Here is an 18,887-nt window from a genome sequence, read left to right as displayed (position 1 = left end):
GAAGGAAGACATGCCTAAATGGAGTACACCACTGGTTAATTATGGGTTGTTTCATACATCATGTTTAGTATTGAGAGATCTCAGATTAGTGTAGATTTATAATAATAAAACAGTAGGAAATCATTGTTTACTACTGATAGAGTAGATAGTAGCATGCACATCTGACCTAGGACCACAGGGTGTCAATAAGATGCATAATGAACTTTAGGTTGTCCTTGTGGTTTCAGAGTATTAGATCAGTGATGTCCAGCTGATGACCCACATGTATGTGATATGTGGACCCCAGGGGAAAGCAAATTCATATAGCATAGCCATAAGCCTTTCTTATGCTGCATGTTCTGCTCTGCTTTTGTATCAACTATTTTATATGCCTGTGGTCTCTGTTCAATCCTCATATACTTTTGCAAAAGCAAGAAGAGATCCCAGAAGATATGTTGGAAAGTTGTTTTTTTCTCCTGTCAAATCCAAACCTGTGTTTTGCTATGTAAAGTATGAAGAGAAAATACCTGCTACAAATGCAGCCATTTAAAAATGACCTATATATGGGTATGTGTATCCCTTGACCCAACAAGTGAGTAAACGCTATGCTAAAGTGAATCACAAGGCTATTGAGGCCCCTACAATGTATTTGCTTTATAAACACTCAGTAGATGGCAAGATAAGATTGGAAGTGAAAAATGTTCAGACAGAAAATTGTACTCAATATGGCAGATTTTCTATTGAGAATTTGACATTTTCTGGTGCAAATTGCACAAAAAAGACTGTCTAACATACTTTGCATCACATTTCTGATGTTTCAGATACTTTTGGACACTTTTTTCGACATGCCTGACAAAGGTGCATGGCTTTGTGGAAAACAGTGTGTGGCCTAAATGTGCCAAATTGTGCCAAAAACAGCATCAAACTTTTTGTTGTAAATTACACCAAGTTACAGACTATATCAGGTTAGACCAGACAGTATAAAAATGTAACAGATTTATTGTTCAGTAAAGTCCCTGTGGTAAAACTTGTGCATTTAAAGATGGTCTTGTCTAAGCTTGCACTGTCTAAGTATTAGGCTGTATTCGGCAATCTGCCCCAATTATTTTTTATTGTAATACAGTAAACATACCTGCGCTGTGGCAAGAGAATAATATATTCCCTTTTTCTCCATTAATTCAGAATGCGTTCCTTGCTCAGCTACAGCTCCATTCTCCACCACAACAATCAAATCTGCGGTCCACACAGTGCTCAGGCGGTGAGCAATAACAATTGTAGTGCGTCCTTCAGTGGCCTGAAAACAGGGTGTTATATTCTTATCAGATGATAATAAACTGTAAACTGGTGCAATAACTGTAGAAGACATTTAGGAGAACCTTATGACCTTTGGATATATTATCAGATAACAGAAGAACGTATATACCTTATCTAGAGCAGCTTGTACGATAGACTCACTGCCAGTGTCCAGAGCAGAGGTGGCCTCGTCTAGAAGAAGTATTTTAGGATTTCGTACCAGAGCTCTGGCTATGGCTATTCTTTGTTTCTGGCCACCACTCAACTGAGCTCCTCTTTCTCCAACAAGGGTTTCAAATTTCTAAAGAAACAAGATGAAATCATTAAAACTATGAGATGACCTTTTCACACATGCTTAGAATTTTAGTGAAGAATTATATGTCAAACCTACTAGGAGATAATTAGAGTCATCAAGAATAAAATTCAGAAGGCCTTTGAGTAGGTGAGAGAGATAAGAGCCTATTTACATCTATGTCGTAGGCTCAATTTAGAGCAGAAAATCCCAGACAAAACAGTGCAGCATGCTGAGCTACTTTTCCCCCTAATATGACAGCTGGAATACCAGAATCTAGATAGACCCTATTATAGTCAATGGGGTCTATTCAACATTGTTTGAGTCTGGCATGTGCTGGATGCGGCATGTTTAGTATTTTCGTTGTGCAGCTCCAGAACTGCAAGGCACAGATGTGAATGAGCCAATACTTCACTTATTTATTGCACTAGGGTTTTGGATAGTGAGATCCTATGCTAAATTAAATACTTAGAAAGAGTGCAAGAAAACTGTTTGCACTTGATGCTTTCGCAGCACTAAAACAGTGGACACAAAACATTACATGGTTTCTCGGTTGAATCAACCTAATTCTTCTTTTGAAACTACTTTGGATCAAACTAAACATTTTGCCCAAATTTTGGCAAACCAGCTTCACCAACCTTTTCAAAAGTCTACTTATCGCTAATGTTTAGTAAAAGCAGACTTTGATCATTCTTTCCTTGAGCCCTGTCATATCATCTTTTGTAACAGAATTGAGTGAGCAGAGCCACACAAACTGTCTATACTTACATCAGGCAGTGCCATAATGAAGTCATAGGCATTGGCGTCCTTCGCCGCTTGCTCTATTTCTTCATCTGTCACATCTAATCTCCCATATTTGATATTGTTCTTAATGGTTGTTGCAAACAGGACGGGCTCTTGGCTGACCACACCAATCATTTCTCTGTAGTGTCTAATATTCAGAGATCTTATATCATGCTCATCAACCATTATCTAAAACAAAAGACCAAAAGATGACTCAAATCTCAATGGAAGACAAATCAAATTTGTGAAGTTTCCATTTAGAAAAAACAATTGAAATCTACTTACCGCTCCCTCTTGTGGATCATACATTCTCTGTAGGAGCTGCACTGTGGTGCTTTTACCGCATCCACTTTGCCCGACCAATGCCACAGTTTGTCCAGGTTTAACTTTTAGATTAAGTCCTTTTAAAACCTTTTAGTTAAGCACAAAAGAGTCCATTGTGTATGTCCGTCCACAAATACAAGATTACACATAATTTACAAAAAAAAGCACAAAATGTAATGTAACTGACTGCGGACAGGATACGGATCCCCAACACACAGCAGGACTATAAGATCCCGGGGACATTCACATGTTCCACATCCAATGTTGTGTACCTGATCATGTGCAGTAAATGTCCTGTTGGGGGTCTTTATGTTGGAGAAACAGGACAGAAACTGAAAGCAAGGATGAGATCCCATCGCCACACGATTAAACACAGAAAAAGAGAATTGCCTGTGGCCGAGCACTTCTCTAACCGTTGACATAACATAGGGGATATGAGAGTTTTGATATTGAAGAATGGTTTCAAGTCACAAAACCACAGAAGAATTTGGGAATATAAATTGATAACAACCTTTGACACGCTGAACACTGGGTTAAACTATTCCCCAGGATTTATGCGTGAATGGGAAGTGTGAGACTTGATTGCACAGATAAGACCCCCATCAACAGTAATTCAGGGACCATAAACTTTCACTCCCTTATCAGTGTTTAGCTAAAAATGTCTGTGTACCTCTTGTAGCATTCCTGGCCTGACGACCCCCCCCCCAACAGTAATTTAGGGACCATAAAACTTTCACTCCGCTATCAGTGCCTAGACAAAAAAAGTTTGTTTGCTGTTGCAGAATTCCTTTTAAGTGCGAACCAATCACATCCATATCTGTGCCTTGTCATAAGTATGTATGTTATAAGTGTGTATAAATATCCATGCCTCTTCAGATCCAATCCATAAGCCTGAAGAAGAACCCTGCGTTGGTTCGTTGGTTCGGAAGCTCGCTATTACATCATGTGTTAGTGTTAGCCATTAAAAGGTATCATATCTACAAGATCACGTGGTTTCTCTTGCTGAGAACAATCACATAGCAAAAGAATAACATAAGATTTACCTGAACCTTTGGCCTTGAAGGATAACAAAAATGCACATTTTTAAATTCAATATGTCCTTTTATATTATCAGGCTTGTACCCTTCTGTCGAATAACTGTTAATCGCAGATGACTGTGGGGTCGGGAAAGAAAACATAAAGACAAAAATTAATATTTGTAAATAATAAAAAGTAAAATGTAATTGTCCACACAAAAGCATAGTGGAATACGGACACATCAGATGATTTTTCTTTGCTTTAGGCCTCATGTCCACAGGGAAAATCAGATCCGCTGCAGATTCTCCATGGAGAATCTGCAGCGGGTCCCTCCTGCCCCGCGGACATGAGCGCTGAAAATAAGAATAAATCAGAATAAACTTACCTCCCGCACGCTCCGGATTCTTCCTTCGCTGCCGCGTCATCTTCTCTGCGTCGCGGCCGGATCTTCTTTCTTCGGCTCAGCGGATGCGCAGGATGACGTCGGTGACGTGCCCCGCGCATGCGCCGGCCCGAAGCAAAATGATCCGGCCGCGACTGAGAAAAGATGGCGCCGCGGCGAAGAGAAGAAACGGAGCGGGTGAGTAAAATCTGATTTTTGTCTCCCGCGGATCCGGACGGCTTCCATAGGCTTCAATAGAAGCCCGCGGGAGCCGTCCCCTTGGGAGACCCGCACAAAAATGGTGCATGGTCCAGATTTTTTCATGCTCCATTTTTTTTAATTCACTTTTATTGACCATCCGTGGGTATTTATCTACCCGCGGGTGGTCAATGCATCCCTATGGGGCGCGGATCCGCGGGCAGGAGAAGAGTTCAAATCTGCTGCGGATTTTAATTCTTATTTTGCCCGTGGACATGAGCCCTTATTCTTTCCTTATGCTCGTACAATCAGGTACATGATACAAACAAGAACGCGTTTCGGCGCAATGCCTTGTTCACCTTATCTCAAGTCCATACAAAAGCATTGGTGAAGAATGAACAGTCATAAATCATCTCTTCCACTACTGGTAAAGGTTTTCTGGTGTTATCTAAATAAAGCTTAATCAGTATGCAAATGAAAAAGTAAATAGCTTTCTAAGGGCTCATTCACATCAGCGCTTTAATTTCTGTTCTGTTGTTACTTTAGAAGAGGAGCAAAATGACTTCCCATTGATTACAGTGGGATTTCCTGAGCTTCAGTTGTGCTCATTTCATCTGTTTTCTGTGTTTTTATTCATTTTTTAATGAAAAAAATAGTGCAGACTTCGGTGCTTTTTGTGCTAAAAAAATATGGAAAATTAAATGGGCCCTTTGGTTTTTTACATTATTGTCAATGGGTAACAGGGCTGAGCAGAAAGGTTTCAGTTTGGCTTCGTTTTTATTGTCCGTTTAACTGATTCATTTTAAATGAGAATGCACAAAACAGAAGAAAGACAAAAGAAAACAAAATGAATCAGTTAATCAGTCAAAATGAAACAAAATCTCTACTAGATTAAAGGGGTTGTCCCGCGGCAGCAAGTGGGTCTATACACTTCTGTATGGCCATAATAATGCACTTTGTAATGTACATTGTGCATTAATTATGAGCCATACAGAAGTTATAAAAAGTTTTTTACTTACCTGCTCCGCTGCTGGCGTCCTCGTCTCCACGGAGCCCGCCTAATTTTCGCCGTCTAAAATGGTTGAATGGCCAAATTAGACGCGCTTGCGCAGTCCGGGTCTTCTGCTTTCTACAATGGGGCTCCGTGTAGCTCCGCCCCGTCACGTGCCAATTCCAGCCAATCAGGAGGCTGGAATCGGCAATGGACCGCACAGAAGAGCTGCGGTCCACGGAGGAAGAGGATCCCGGCGGCCATCTACACCGGTAAGTATAGAAGTCACCGGAGCGCGGGGATTAAGGTAAGCGCTGAGCGGTTTTTTTTTTACGTCCCTGCATCGGGGTTGTCTCGCGCCGAACGGGGGGGTTGAAAAAAAACAAAACCCGTTTCGGCGCGGGACAACCCCTTTAATTTAAAAAATAAAAACTGTGGTTTCTGTTGGGTCTCATTTTAATTCAGTTTTGGTATTAATTTCCTAAAAACATGATCAGTTAAATATGGAAAGCAATGCTGATGTGAAAAAGCCCGTAATGTATTTTCTTGTTTCAATTTCTCATAATGTCAAGATATTAGTTTGCTGTGAATGAATGTAAGCATCATTGTTTACATTCACATACAGCAAAACTGGTGATTAGAGATGAGCGAGCACCAAAATGCTCGAGTGCTCGTTACTCGAGCCGAACTTTTTGTAATGCTCGAGAGCTCGTTTCGAGTAACAAACCCATTGAAGTCAATGGGAGCCTGGAGCATTTTTCAATGGAGCCGTGGTCTGCCGGCACCCCTGAATTGTATTTCCTGCTGCTGCACCTGCTACATCTGTGACATATGCAGCAGAGGAATTCTTCAATTCCCTACTGCAGCTGTCACACATGACAGCTGCGGTAGAGGATCCTGCTGCCGGCTCCCTGTCATTGGATTTCAGGGAACGGCTTTAAATATAAGCCCTTCCCTGAAAAAACAGTAAAAGTAGTGTAAAAACCAAAAAAAACAAAACATAATCACCTCCCTTCAGCTGCCGGAGCTCAGCCGCGTCTTTTCTCCGCTGTCCCCGACTCTGTAGTGCTGATCTTGAAATACCTGCCTACTGAAAAAGCTGATTGTGATTGGCTGAGGTGCTCAGCCAATCACAGGCAGCTCTTGCCTGTCATTCATGCCGCGGCTCCATTGAAAACAATTTAGTGTGTGTCCTGCCAATCCGCACTATATAATAAGATTGCACTAGAGATAAGCGAGCACGCTCATTTAAGGATTATACTCGAGGCTGTGATCTCTTTCACTCTCCCCTCCGTCGCCCCCCCCCCACCCCCCTTCGCCCCACATGGTGCTCTGACGAGTAATCAGTTACTCGAAAAGACCGATGCTCACTTGAGCATCAGCCTTAAACGAGCGTACTTGCTCATCTCTAGGCTGTACTCATTTTACACTGTCTATTTTTTGCTAAAGTGTATGCAAAATACTATTTTGCAAACACTTTAACAAAAAAGGAACATGTGGGGAGGAGAGTGTGAAATTTTCTCGAGCACCCGAGCACCACTTGGTGCTCGCTCGAGTAATGAGTACTTTCTAGTATGCTAATGCTCGAACGAGCATCAAGCTCGGTCAAGCATGCTCGCTCATTTCTACTGGTGATACTTAGGCAAAGCTCACATGGTGAGACAGTAAAACACTTACTAGAAGCTACAGCAGCATCTCTGTCTTTCTGCCTCTCTCACTGCAGCTGCACCCTCAAATAAACCCTTCACGCCTCCTAGCATCTAGTGTGAATGTTTTTAAAGAAAACATGTAATATTTTGCAGTGCAGCCTAGATGAGACAGATCTTAATATAGAAAAAGTTTTGTTTCCAAAAAGTATACTCAGTGCTTTACCTGGTTAATAGTATGGAATATTTGATAAGCAGCGCCTCTTGCCACTGAGAAAGCTTCAAGATGAGAAGCAGCTTGACCAAAGCAATAACTGCTAAGGACAACGCACAATAAGACCTGAAAGGAGAGACATTAATGTAAGATAGATTTTATAAATCATTTAATCACAGACTTTTTATAGAATGATTACTAACCAAGGTATCATGGTTATACAAAGCTACAAAAAACCTCTTTAAATATTCATTTTGTAAACTCACCACAAGAACATCTCCAATGGTATATCCATTTCCTCCCAATATTAAGACTGATCCATACCAAAATCCAAGTGCATAAGAGCCATAAATTAAAAAGTACATAACACCAACAGCCAATTGAGAGGTAATGGCCTTTTTTATTCCAATTTTTTTGGCCTCTCCCAAATTATCTGTATATCTAAAAATATGAGAACACATTATTTAAGTACTGCATTACTTTCATCTGAAAAGTCATTCTATGAGTCCATATATGACTAGAGATGAGCGAGCACCAAAATGCTCGGGTGCTCGTTACTCGAGTCGAACTTCCCGCGATGCTCAAGGGTTCGTTTCGAGTAACAAACCCCATTAAAGTCAATGGGCGACCCGAGCATTTTTGTATATCGCCGATGCTCGCTAAGGTTTTCATTTGTGAAAATCTGGGCAATTCAAGAAAGTGATGGGAACGACACGGAAACGGATAGGGCAGGCGAGGGGCTACATGTTGGGCTGCATCTCAAGTTCCCAGGTCCCACTATTAAACCACAATAGCGGCAAGAGTGCCCCCCCCCCCCGCACTGTCAGCATAAAGATCGTTCTCCTCTGCCACAACTGTAACAGCTGTGGCAGAAAAGAACGATGTTAGCCCATTGAATTCAATGGAGCCGGCAATACAGCCGGCAAATTCATGAATGGGTGTGAGTGAGAGCTGCCTCTGATTGGTGAGGCTGTGACCAATCAGAGGCAGCTCATTCAGCAGGCAGAGATTTTAAATCCCCGGCTGCTGAATACTACAGAGAGCAGTTCAGGAGAACTGCCGGCCAGACGCGGCTGAACTCCGGCTGCAGCGGAAAGGTGAGTATACATTTTTTTTAAAATTTTTACACATTTTAGGATGATTTTCAGGTAAGGGCTTATATCTTTAAGCCCTTCCCGAAAATTCATCCCGCGCTCGCCGGCAGCCCATTGCTTTCAATGGAGCCGACTGTATTGCCGGCTCCATTGAATTCAATGGGCTAACATCGTTCTTCTCTGCCCCAGCTGTTACAGCTATGGCAGAGGAGAACGATCTTTATGCTGACATTTTTTTTTTTTTACACATTTTAGGATGATTTTCAGGTAAGGGCTTATATTTTTAAGCCCTTCCCGAAAATTCATCCTGAGATCGCCGGCAGCCCATTGAATTCAATGGTCAGTGCTCGTTTAATCGAGACGAGTACCGCGTGGTGCTCGTCTCGAGTAATGAGCATCTCGAGCACCCTAATACTCGAACGAGCATCAAGCTCGGACGAGTATGCTCACTCATCTCTATATAATGACATATGTACCTTTGTATTTCTTTCTCTTGTCCACCAAATGCGACCACGGTTCGAACCGATGAAAGAACTTCTTCAGCTACAGCTCCAGCTGTTGCATAAGCTGACAGCTCCTTACTAGTCAGTGATACTATCATCTAAAAAAAGGGATTAATATTAATGAGTCTAGCATAATCTCAGTCATATTCCATTCTTACCAGCAGTTACCAATCACAAAAAAAATATTAAAGTTCTTTTACTTTTCCTAATACTTTACATATCAACACTACAGTTTTTGTAGAGGATGACAACACCAGTTTCACTGTATTCCGGTTGCAAATGTTTGAGTACAACTCCAAAAAGATAAGATGTGTGTCATAGTAGACGCCTTTATATTTACCTCTTTAAAGAGCTTGTCCAGGATTAAAAAACAAGGTCTGGTATTGTAGCTCATCTCTAGTCAGGGTGAGCATCGGTGGAGGTCAAAATGGGCAATGGCTGAGGTTTCTGATCTCAAAGGGGCCCCCTATCACTGTTTTTCCCCTTGAAGCTTTAAAATTCTGCCCCCACTGCTCAGGTTAAGCCTGCTTCCAAGTGATTCCCTGAACTCTCCTTATAATGATTGGAAAGAGCTGATGTAGCTTTCTGCCCAATCACAGAGAGAACTGTGCAGTTGTATACTCTACGTGCTCATCTCTTTGATCAGCAGAGGGAGGAAATAGGAAGCTGAACTATCAGGTTGCATGGGAGAAGAGGGATATGGGGAGCAGTCTCTGAGGATGGCATAGAGAGCAACCTGTGAGAGAACTAGAGGCATAAGAAGAAGTGTGTACAAGAACACATATGGTGCAACACTAAGGACATATTTAGGGATAGAAACAGAATACGTAATGTGTGTAGGTGGGCAAAAGTCAAAAAAGCTGCAGGAAAAGCAAGGAGCTAAAGATGTCCGGACAGCAAATTATGCAGACACAAGTCATAGTTGAAAGAAGTCTTCATGGTGGTCTGGGCCTGATGGAAACGATGGGAAAAATAAATGACTACAATCAAAGAATACGTCACCTCTGAGTCTTTGGATTTAACTGTGCTGCAATCACTTTTATGTTTTTCAGAGCACCTGTGTAGAACTTGTACAGTATATATGACTATATATTAGGGTAGCCCAAAAAACTCAACTTTCAACTACAAAGCAAGACATCCTCAATTTTTTATCCTTTTAAGAAACCTTTATTTGGGGCAGAGTTTCAGCTTCTTATGTCCACGACAAGGTTGTGCTCAAAGATCATTATTAATTTTTAGACTCTTTACTAATGATGAAGAAGAAAAATCATGGAAGCAAATTGCAAGGTTGTTTTAACACAGATTACCAAGAAGTCTGCTGTCCAGTCCTTAAGCTCTGACATTCCTTAAGTATTTGTGTCATAATTTTGAATATTTTCATGTATTTGGAGGTATTTTTGGAGGAACAACACAAATGTGGAGATTGTCAGGACAAATACCATTGTCAATACTTTATGTTTTAGGGTGGCTTCACACAAGCGTGTTTTTGTGCGTGCATAAGCGTGCACAAAACACGCTTCTATTAGAACCAATGCATTCCCTATGGTTTGTTCACATGTCTGTGTTTTACAGGTGCGTACCTGTAAAATAGGACATGCGTGCACCATAGGGCATGCACGCATTGTCTTCAATGGAGCCATGGCTGCTGCCGGCGGCTCCATTGAAAATAATGCTCTGCGGGCACCCTTGAATTGTTTTTCAGGGAAGAGCTTTACATATAAGATTCTCCCTGAAAAACAAAAATTTGAATGTAAAAAAAAATAATAAAATACTTACCTGTCCACCGCTGCCGTGTCCCCACGAGGATGAAGAACACATCCACCGCTGCTGTGTCCCCGCGAGGAAAAAGAATTCGCTGCTGCAACAGCCACATCTGTGACAGATGCAACAAAGGAATTCTTCATCCCTGAGGGGAATAAAGAATTCCCTACCATCGCTGTCACAGATGACAACTGCAGTAGGGGATCCAGCTGCCGGCATCCTGTAATTGTTTTTCAGGGAAGGGCTTTAATTATAATCCCTTCCCTGAAAAACAAGGAAAAATTGTGATAAAAAAAATACTCACCTTTCTTCAGCTGCTGGCGCTCAGCCGCGTCCAGCTGGCTCTTCTCCTGCACTGCTCTGAGGAGTATTCAGCAGGCGGGGATTTAAAATCCTCGCCTGCTAAATGGGCTGCCTCTGATGGGCTGAGCACTGTGACCAATCAGAGGCAGCTCCCAGCTATTGAATGACAGCTGAGAGCTACCTCTGATTGGTCCCTGACACTTTATTTTTTGCCATATCTCTATGGGCCACCCTACTATATAGTCATTGTGTGGTGGTAATATTGGCCTTTATCCCTAGTTAAATGAATGGGCCTGTTCTGCAATTTCATTCCCAGTTCATGGACATAATTCACACTCTTTCTAGAAAAAAACCCAAACATTTTTCTAATTCTGGACAAGTAAAGTTTCTATTCAAATTCTTTCAGAATCTTGATTTAGTATTATGACAGCTCTAGAAATAGTTTCACATCGATGCAACATGTTGTATAGCTAGCATAGTACTTTATAGCTCATTTTTTTATGAAACTTCATACAGTTTGATGGATATTTTCTTTAGTGGAACCTTTCACTAATGCCTAGAAAAGTATAATGGCCTGTTATAAAACTCATAGATAGATTAAAACATATTCTGCTTTTTCAAATGTAACTTATACAAATTGTAAAATTATAAATGGTCTTCTCACCAGTGCTTCATATATTTAACACATTATGTTATACATTGTGTTTGCTTTAGTGTATTAAACTCGTATTAACCCAAACAAAATTGAAGACTTTACCTTGGAACAAATCGCGGTTGAAATTGCCACCACGGGGCTTGTGGCCAGTATGACCAGTGCCAGTTGCCAACCCTTGGCTACTCCAATTACTAGCCCTCCTACGGCACATACAACATTTTGCACAAGATGGCCGATTTTATCTCCAATTCCATCATTGATCTTATTGACATCTCTACAAAAACAATCACTGATGTAAATAATATATACACTAATACAACAGATTCAGTTCAAGACTAGGACAGAATGATGGTTCTCTTACTCGGTAAGACGCGTGTTCATTTCTCCAGATTTGTTGACATCAAACCAACTAATGTCTTGTGACAAAACTGCATGAAAAAACATTTTCCTCATCCTCCTTGTCTGTCTTGCTGCAGCTAAAACCCAAAAAGACACTTGGACGTAGCCACAGAGTAGAACACCGGCTCCTATTCCCACATAGTACAAGGCATACCTGGTGGTACAAATAATATAATAGATACAATTATTCTCTTATAACAAAGTGTGGCTAAAAATCATATAAATCAATATACTTACTCGGTCATCTGTTCTGGTAGGGGTTTGAACTTTTCACATTCAGCTGTGAAAATAAAAGAAAGTGTATTATATTGGATTGGAATTCATCATCGGTTAAAGAAATTTGTGTGAGTGTGACCCGTTATCTGTACAATTCCATGAGAAACAAACTAAAATCATTTATGGCGGAAAAATAAAAAACACACTAAAATATGGCCGCATAAGTGTGAACACCCTCTTATATTTGGGATGTGGACATGTTCAGAATTAACCATTCAAACTCACTATAAATAGTAGTATGTAGAAAGCTGTCATTATTTACAGTGATTCAAATGTACCCCATATAAAGTTCAGCTCTTCTAGTAGGATTTTCCAGACAATTTCTCAGTTGTTTCTTTCAGCAAAAGCCATAGCCAGTAAAGAGCTTACAACACATAAAGGGAGATCTGATTGGTGTAAGGTATCAGTCAAGAGAGAGGTACAAAACATTTCCAAGACATTGCATATACCATGGTCTATAAAGAGCTTACAACACATCAAAGGGATCTGGTTGTTCCAAGGTATCAGTCAGGAGAAGGGGACCAAGACATTTCCAAGACATTACATATGCCAAGGAACACAGTGAAGATGGTCATCAAGAAGTGGATTCAAATTGGCACAACATTGATATTACCAAGAACTGGACGTCAAAAATTGATAAAAATACCAAACGAAAATTGGTCCGGGAGGTTGGCAGAATGCCAACACCGACATTAGAGGAGCTTCAGGAATGTTTAACAAGTCCTGGTTGTGTAGTACATGTGACAACCATCTGTTGTATTCTACATATGTCTGGGCTGTGGGGTAGGAGGCAAGACAGAAATCTTTTCTAATGAAGAAAAACATCCAGGTCTGGCTATGTTTTGCCAAAACCTACATCACATCTGCCAATAGTATGTGGGAGAACGTGTTATGGTCTGATAAGACCAAGGTTAAACTTTTTGGCCATAATTCCAAAAGGTATATTTGGTGCAAAGCCAACACCATACATCGCCAAAAGACCACCAGACCCAAAGTGAAGATGGTGGAGGCAGCATTGGGGCTGTTTTTCAGCTGTTGGAACTGGGGCTTTAGTCAAGGTGGAGGGACGTATGAACAGTTTCAAATAAAAGTCCATTTGGCACGAAACCTTCAGTCCTCTGCTTAAAAGCTGAAGATGAAGAGGAATTTCACCTTTCAGCACGACAACAACCCAAAGTCTGCCTCCAAATCAACAAAAGATCTGCTTTGTCAGAAGAAGCTCAATTTTTTGTAATGGCCCAGCCAGAGCCCAGACCTGAATCCCATTGCAAATTGACCTGAAGAGTGCGCACCACACAAGATGCCCTCATAATCTGACAGACTTGGAGCACTTTTACAAGGAAGAGTGGGCAAACATTGCCAAGACAAGATGTGCTATGCTGGTAGACACCTACCCAAAAAGATCAAATGCTGTCATAATGTTAAAGGGTAAATCAACAAAATATTATTTTTAGGGTGTACATATTTATGCAACCACATTATTTAATTTTTTCCACCCTAAAAGATTTCAGTTTGTTTTTCAATCTAATTGTACAGATAATGGGTCACATTGTAGATGGAAGTAAATCTGTAATGATTGATCTCTGTCGAAGTTTTTGAAATGGCAATATAAAATGGCATTTTAACAGGGGTGTGTAGACTTCTTATAAACACTGTAAGTTCATAGACAGAGTTCCATAGAAGAAAAACAGAGTTCCATAAAAAAAAAAATGTTTTCCATTTTATATATTTTTAAGTGGAAAAGTGCAGGCAACCCTTAAGCCTTGGGCCATTCCTTCCAGTGCCTGATTACTGGAAGGAATACTGGGATTTCTGTTGAAAGGGTAAATGAGGTTATCTGTGATCTAGGTATCCACATAATGTAACCCCTAAGACCACTAGAGGATTTTGGATTCCAAATCTTCAGACAGAGGCTGGGGAGTATTACAGATGTGCATTTCAGCTTCATAAATAATAGCAGTTGATTGCTGAGGATCAGTGGCTGCCCAGAGAGCCAAATTCTCCGGGCAGCCACTGTTAAATGTTTAGTTTTTTTATAATCATAAATTGTGTTAAAACATGTCAATATGGGGGCGTGGCCTAGCCTGCAGAGGGAGCGGTAGCACGGGCACAGAGCTCATGCAAACAGAAGCAGAACGTCTGGACTGCAGCCGTTCCTGACCCGTTTCCACGCCGATCAAGACCAGAAGAAGCTACCTCGCAGGCCAAGGATCAGAAAGAGGGGTCTCAGGACCGAATCGGCAGTGGAAAGAAATAGGGGCCTACGCAGAGAGCGAAGCCGGGGCCTTGAGTTCGGAGCCGGAACGGAAGTACAGGCCTGGCCTGAATTTTTTCCTTTTCTCTCTGGAGATTCCACAGAGGAGCTCTAACCACCCCTGTGATCTTTTCACAGCTCTCTGGTGTCCCGCCACGCAAAGGGGCAAACCCACTTAATAGCAGGTCTATAACGACCATCCGAACCACAAGCTGAGCCTGAATTGTTTCCACTGGAGCTTCCTTAGCGGAGCCCTAAACAGCCTAGGAAGCACCCATTACCGCTTTCTGGCTATTGCTCTAATCTCAAGTGGAGATCTTCCAATTTTACTAGCAGTTTGTGGCTGTTAATGGCTCCCAACTAGGTGGCCGTGTCGGGAAAGGCGCCACCACGGGACTATATAGGAAAAGCAAACAACTACACATTATGGGGAAAACCAACCGAAACAAAAGTGCAGACATCCTGTGCACCCCCCATCCAACCAAAGGACAAACTGACAAGCAACGATTTCTAAAAGACTGCATCTCTGGGTCACCCCATTCATCTGGCAAAAAGAATCTAAATCTGTCTGCGCCCTCCAACCACAGCACTGAGAGAGAAGAGGATGCCTCCTCAGAGGGCGAGGAAGGTGAACAGGTTTCCAAAAGTTTCATGAGAGACTTAATCACCAGAGCTCTTCACCCCATTATACCAGATTTATCTGAAATCAAAGAGGAGCTCAGGCACTTGGGGAAGAGAGTGGAAGAACTGGAGTCCTCCTCAACCAATATTATTTCGCACTCAATCGAAATGGAGCAGGTCATCAAAGATCATCATTTTCACCTTAATCGTACTCTGATTATGCAAGAGGATCTGGAAAATAGGAACAGACGCAGCAAGGTCCAAATCAAAGGCTCCCCTGAGTCATGGGCAGCGGAAGCCCTCCCTAAAATAGCCATCGAGTTATTTACCCTCTTACTGGGTCCCGACAGAGCAGCTGGTATCTCCATCGATCACATCCATAGAGCCTTGAGACCACCTCCAACCCCCTTGGACCCACCAAGGGACGTCATCTGTAAGCTCTTGCCATTCTCAGATGCCCACTCAATCTTAGAAGCGGCTAGAAATAAAAAAGATATACAATACGACGGAACACCCATTCAACTCTTTCAAGATCTAGCACCGTCAACCCTGGCGAAGCGTCGGATGCTGAAACCTCTATTAGAAGCCCTGAGAGCCAGGGACATCAAATACACCTGGCTTTTTCCATTTGGCCTGGGACTCTCTTTCAGAGGCAAAATAAATAATATATTTTCCCCAAAAGATTTACACAATTGCTGGCAACAGTTTGAGATGGAGCCAATAGACCTGCCCTGTTGGCTCCCACTACCAGAACTCCCCAAGTTCCCACATCTGACCCACACAGAAGGATGGCAACTAATGGGCCACTCGAAGTCACCCAGAGGAAGGAAGAAAAAGAACAGAGAAGAGACGGCCTAGGATGACACCTGAGGAAAGAATTGTCTTACTCTGGCTATGAAACCCAAACTCTGGACTTGCTGTTCTTCCACGTTTCTCTTTAAGCAGTGACTATTTCTAAGGCAACACACTGCATATGCCCTTTTGACTAGGTTTTATCTGTTATGTTTGCACTTACTCCCCCCACAGGAGTCCTCTTGTGGTGGTACCTGACCAACTAGGCGTATTCTGCCTTAGGTCAACAGGTAAACCCACAACCTACTCCCCTCAAGTCGAGGGGATTAACTCAGGTCTAGGCGGTAAAGACTCGCGCCCCTACAGATGTCGGGGACGCTTTCTCTACAGCCACGTTACTACTCTGAGTTCTAACACTCTCCTTATATCGCATTCTCTGTTCCTATTACTACTTTAAGTTCCCTTTCCTTACTGTCTCCTCCCCCCCATCTCTCTCACCCTCCTCCCCTCTCCTCCTCCCCTCCTCTCCTCCTATCCGCTCCCCTCACCTACGTACACCGCTGTCTTAACGGTCAACTCAAAAATTACACTATACTCACAAGTTTTCAACACCTACTGCCTATACCTGCTTAACTGTACCAATTTCTTTATCACACCTAGGTGATGGTTACCCTGGGGTCCATGCCGGCATGGGCGCCGCCCGCTTTACGACGTTTAATGACCGGAGTCTGAACTCCCCGCAAAAGAGACATAATGTAGCTCAAATCCTCAAAAAATGTAAGTCCAAAATGTTATTACTACAAGAGGCACACTTCAAAAACGACAGGCACTTCTCTCTCCCAGGGGGAATGTTTCCTTAAGGCTTTCACAACTCCCAACGAAGCTCTGCATCTAAAGGAGTATCCATACTGTTCCATAAATCCACGCCATTCACACTCGCGGCCCAAGACTCAGATGGGGAGGGCAGGGCTATCTTTATCGAGGGCAGGATCAGTAATACTAAAATAACGATAGCGAATCTATATGCCCCCAATTCTGATCAAATTACCTGGATAACTAAACAACTGGAAGTCCTAAAACAATTTGCGGAGGGGCACATTGTCCTGGGAGGGGACCTGAAAGTTACCATAAACCCTTTATTGGATTCCTCAACGGCCCGATCCCAGGTCTCCCAGGTCAAATTAAAAAGACTTAATAAATCCTTACAAGAGATGGGATTGGTGGACCTCTGGCGATCAGCACACCCCTCCTCCAAGGACTTCACCTTCTTCTCACAGGTGCATGCCTCCTTCCAGAGGCTAGACTATATCTTCGTTTCCTCTGGCCTCCTATCGAGCCACAGAGAAGCCAAAATTGACTCTATAACTCTATCAGACCACGCACCCGTACATGCAGATATCCAGTTGAGCGGCCAGTCTTCACGAGAGTGGAGATGGCGTCTTAATGACTCCCTGCTCGACTCTCTAGAAGAAAGATCCTGTTTAGGGGAATTGATAGAAGAATATTTCAAAATTAACCTGAATGACAATCCCAAGCTCCCACTGGTGTGGGAAGCTCACAAGGCATTTGTAAGAGGATTACTGATAGCTATGGGCTCTAGAGCAAAAAAACAGAAACAAAAAGAGATTGATAATTTTCTCCAACGAATAGCAAAGCTAGAGCAAGTTGTCAAACTAACAAACACAAAAACCAACCTAGAAGAGCTAACATCCCTGAGGCAGGAACTCAGACGCTGCCTCAATGATAAATTCAACAAAAAACATCTCTTTCTTAAGCAAGTTATATACGCACACGGGAACAGGGGTAGCAAATTCACATCTTCATTACTTAAGAAAGCTCGGTCCAGGAACCATATTCAGACAATAAAAACACATTCAGGTGCAGTGGTTTCCTCAACCTCTGAGATAGCAAAAAGAATTCCAATATTTCTACTCTAAACTATACAATCTCGAAGAGTGTGAGACCTCCCCTCTCAGGCCCAAAAACAAAGGTCAGATCGACTCTTTCCTAAACTCCCTGAATCTCACAAAATTAGACATTAATGATGCTTCTATCCTAACAAACCCGATATCATCCAAAGAAATAGAAGAAGTACTAGACTCATGCCCCAAGGCAAAAGCCTGGGACCAGATGGTCTTTCACTAACATATTATAAAATCTTCAGAACACAACGGAGGTCTTCAATGCACTCCTCAAGGGAGAGAACGTTCCAAACAAGCGCAGGAAGAACATATCACTTTAATTCACTACGATAACAAAGACCCAAAACTATGTGGCAGTTACAGGCCCATCTCGCTGATCAACTTAGACATGAAGATCTGGGCCAAGCTTCTAGCCAGAAGGATAGAAAGCTTCATTCCCACTCTTATAAATCCAGAACAGACGGGATTTGTCAAAGGTAGAGAAGGCAAGGACAACTGCTTACACTTACTTCACACGATAAAATATGCTCAAAACCGCAGCATCCCAATGGCCTTTTTAAGCACTGACGCCGAGAAGGCTTTTGATAGGGTGGACTGGACCTACATGACAAGAGTTTGTCACAACCTTAACTTCCCTGCCCCCTTTATATCAGCAATATTTTCTCTTTACTCTAAACCACATGCTAGCTTAAAAATTAATGACACACTATCTCCCCCATTTGACGTTCGCAACGGCACCCGCCAAAGCTGCCCATTATCCCCCACCCTTTTTATTCTCGCTATGGAACCCCTACTCCAGTGGGTGAGACAGGACCCCGTCATAAAGGGTTTAAGGATTGGCAAGCATACTCTCTCTTCAGCGGCTTTTGCAGACGATATAATGTTTGTAGTGACCGATCCAAAGAGAAATATCCCAAGACTTACCTCCCTCTTGAACGACTTCTGAGTTTTCTCAAACTTTAAAATAAACTTCTCGAAGTCGACGATTCTAAACGTCTCGATCCCTGAAAGGCAGTGCGGGTCATTAAGGTCCAGTTCACCCTTCTCTTGGTCGGAGGCAGCGGTAGACTACTTGGGCATTAAATTAACCAAAAAAGTAGAGAATATCTACAGCTATAACTTCCTGCCTTTGATCTCTCAAATCAAGACCCTACTATGCGCCTATGACTTGCCCGCCTTATCCTGGTT

The 18,887-nt window shown here is 42.3% G+C and overlaps 1 protein-coding gene across 3 annotated transcripts in view; it reads right to left on the bottom strand.

The window, feature by feature from the left end:
• Positions 1-18,887, bottom strand: part of LOC136587127 (ATP-binding cassette sub-family B member 5-like) — a 173,865-nt gene that overhangs the window by 122,890 nt on the left and 32,088 nt on the right. For 2 of the 3 annotated variants that reach the window (XM_066585625.1, XM_066585627.1), the window contains 11 exons: positions 12,072-12,114; positions 11,797-11,988; positions 11,538-11,709; positions 8,690-8,814; positions 7,386-7,560; positions 7,132-7,245; positions 3,715-3,825; positions 2,633-2,758; positions 2,333-2,536; positions 1,403-1,573; positions 1,112-1,273 (listed from right to left, as the gene is read on the bottom strand). The exons of the other annotated variant lie outside the window; for it this stretch is intronic. In XM_066585625.1, the coding sequence (XP_066441722.1) occupies positions 1,112-1,273; positions 1,403-1,573; positions 2,333-2,536; positions 2,633-2,758; positions 3,715-3,825; positions 7,132-7,245; positions 7,386-7,560; positions 8,690-8,814; positions 11,538-11,709; positions 11,797-11,988; positions 12,072-12,114 (1,595 nt within the window). The remainder of the gene's footprint in view (positions 1-1,111; positions 1,274-1,402; positions 1,574-2,332; positions 2,537-2,632; positions 2,759-3,714; positions 3,826-7,131; positions 7,246-7,385; positions 7,561-8,689; positions 8,815-11,537; positions 11,710-11,796; positions 11,989-12,071; positions 12,115-18,887) is intronic. 3 annotated transcript variants of the gene reach the window in all.

Source organism: Eleutherodactylus coqui, chromosome 12 (genome assembly GCF_035609145.1).
Source record: "Eleutherodactylus coqui strain aEleCoq1 chromosome 12, aEleCoq1.hap1, whole genome shotgun sequence".
NCBI lineage: Eukaryota > Metazoa > Chordata > Amphibia > Anura > Eleutherodactylidae > Eleutherodactylus > Eleutherodactylus coqui.
Note: the sequence above shows the minus strand (reverse complement) of the source record. Positions and strands in the feature narration are given on the sequence as shown.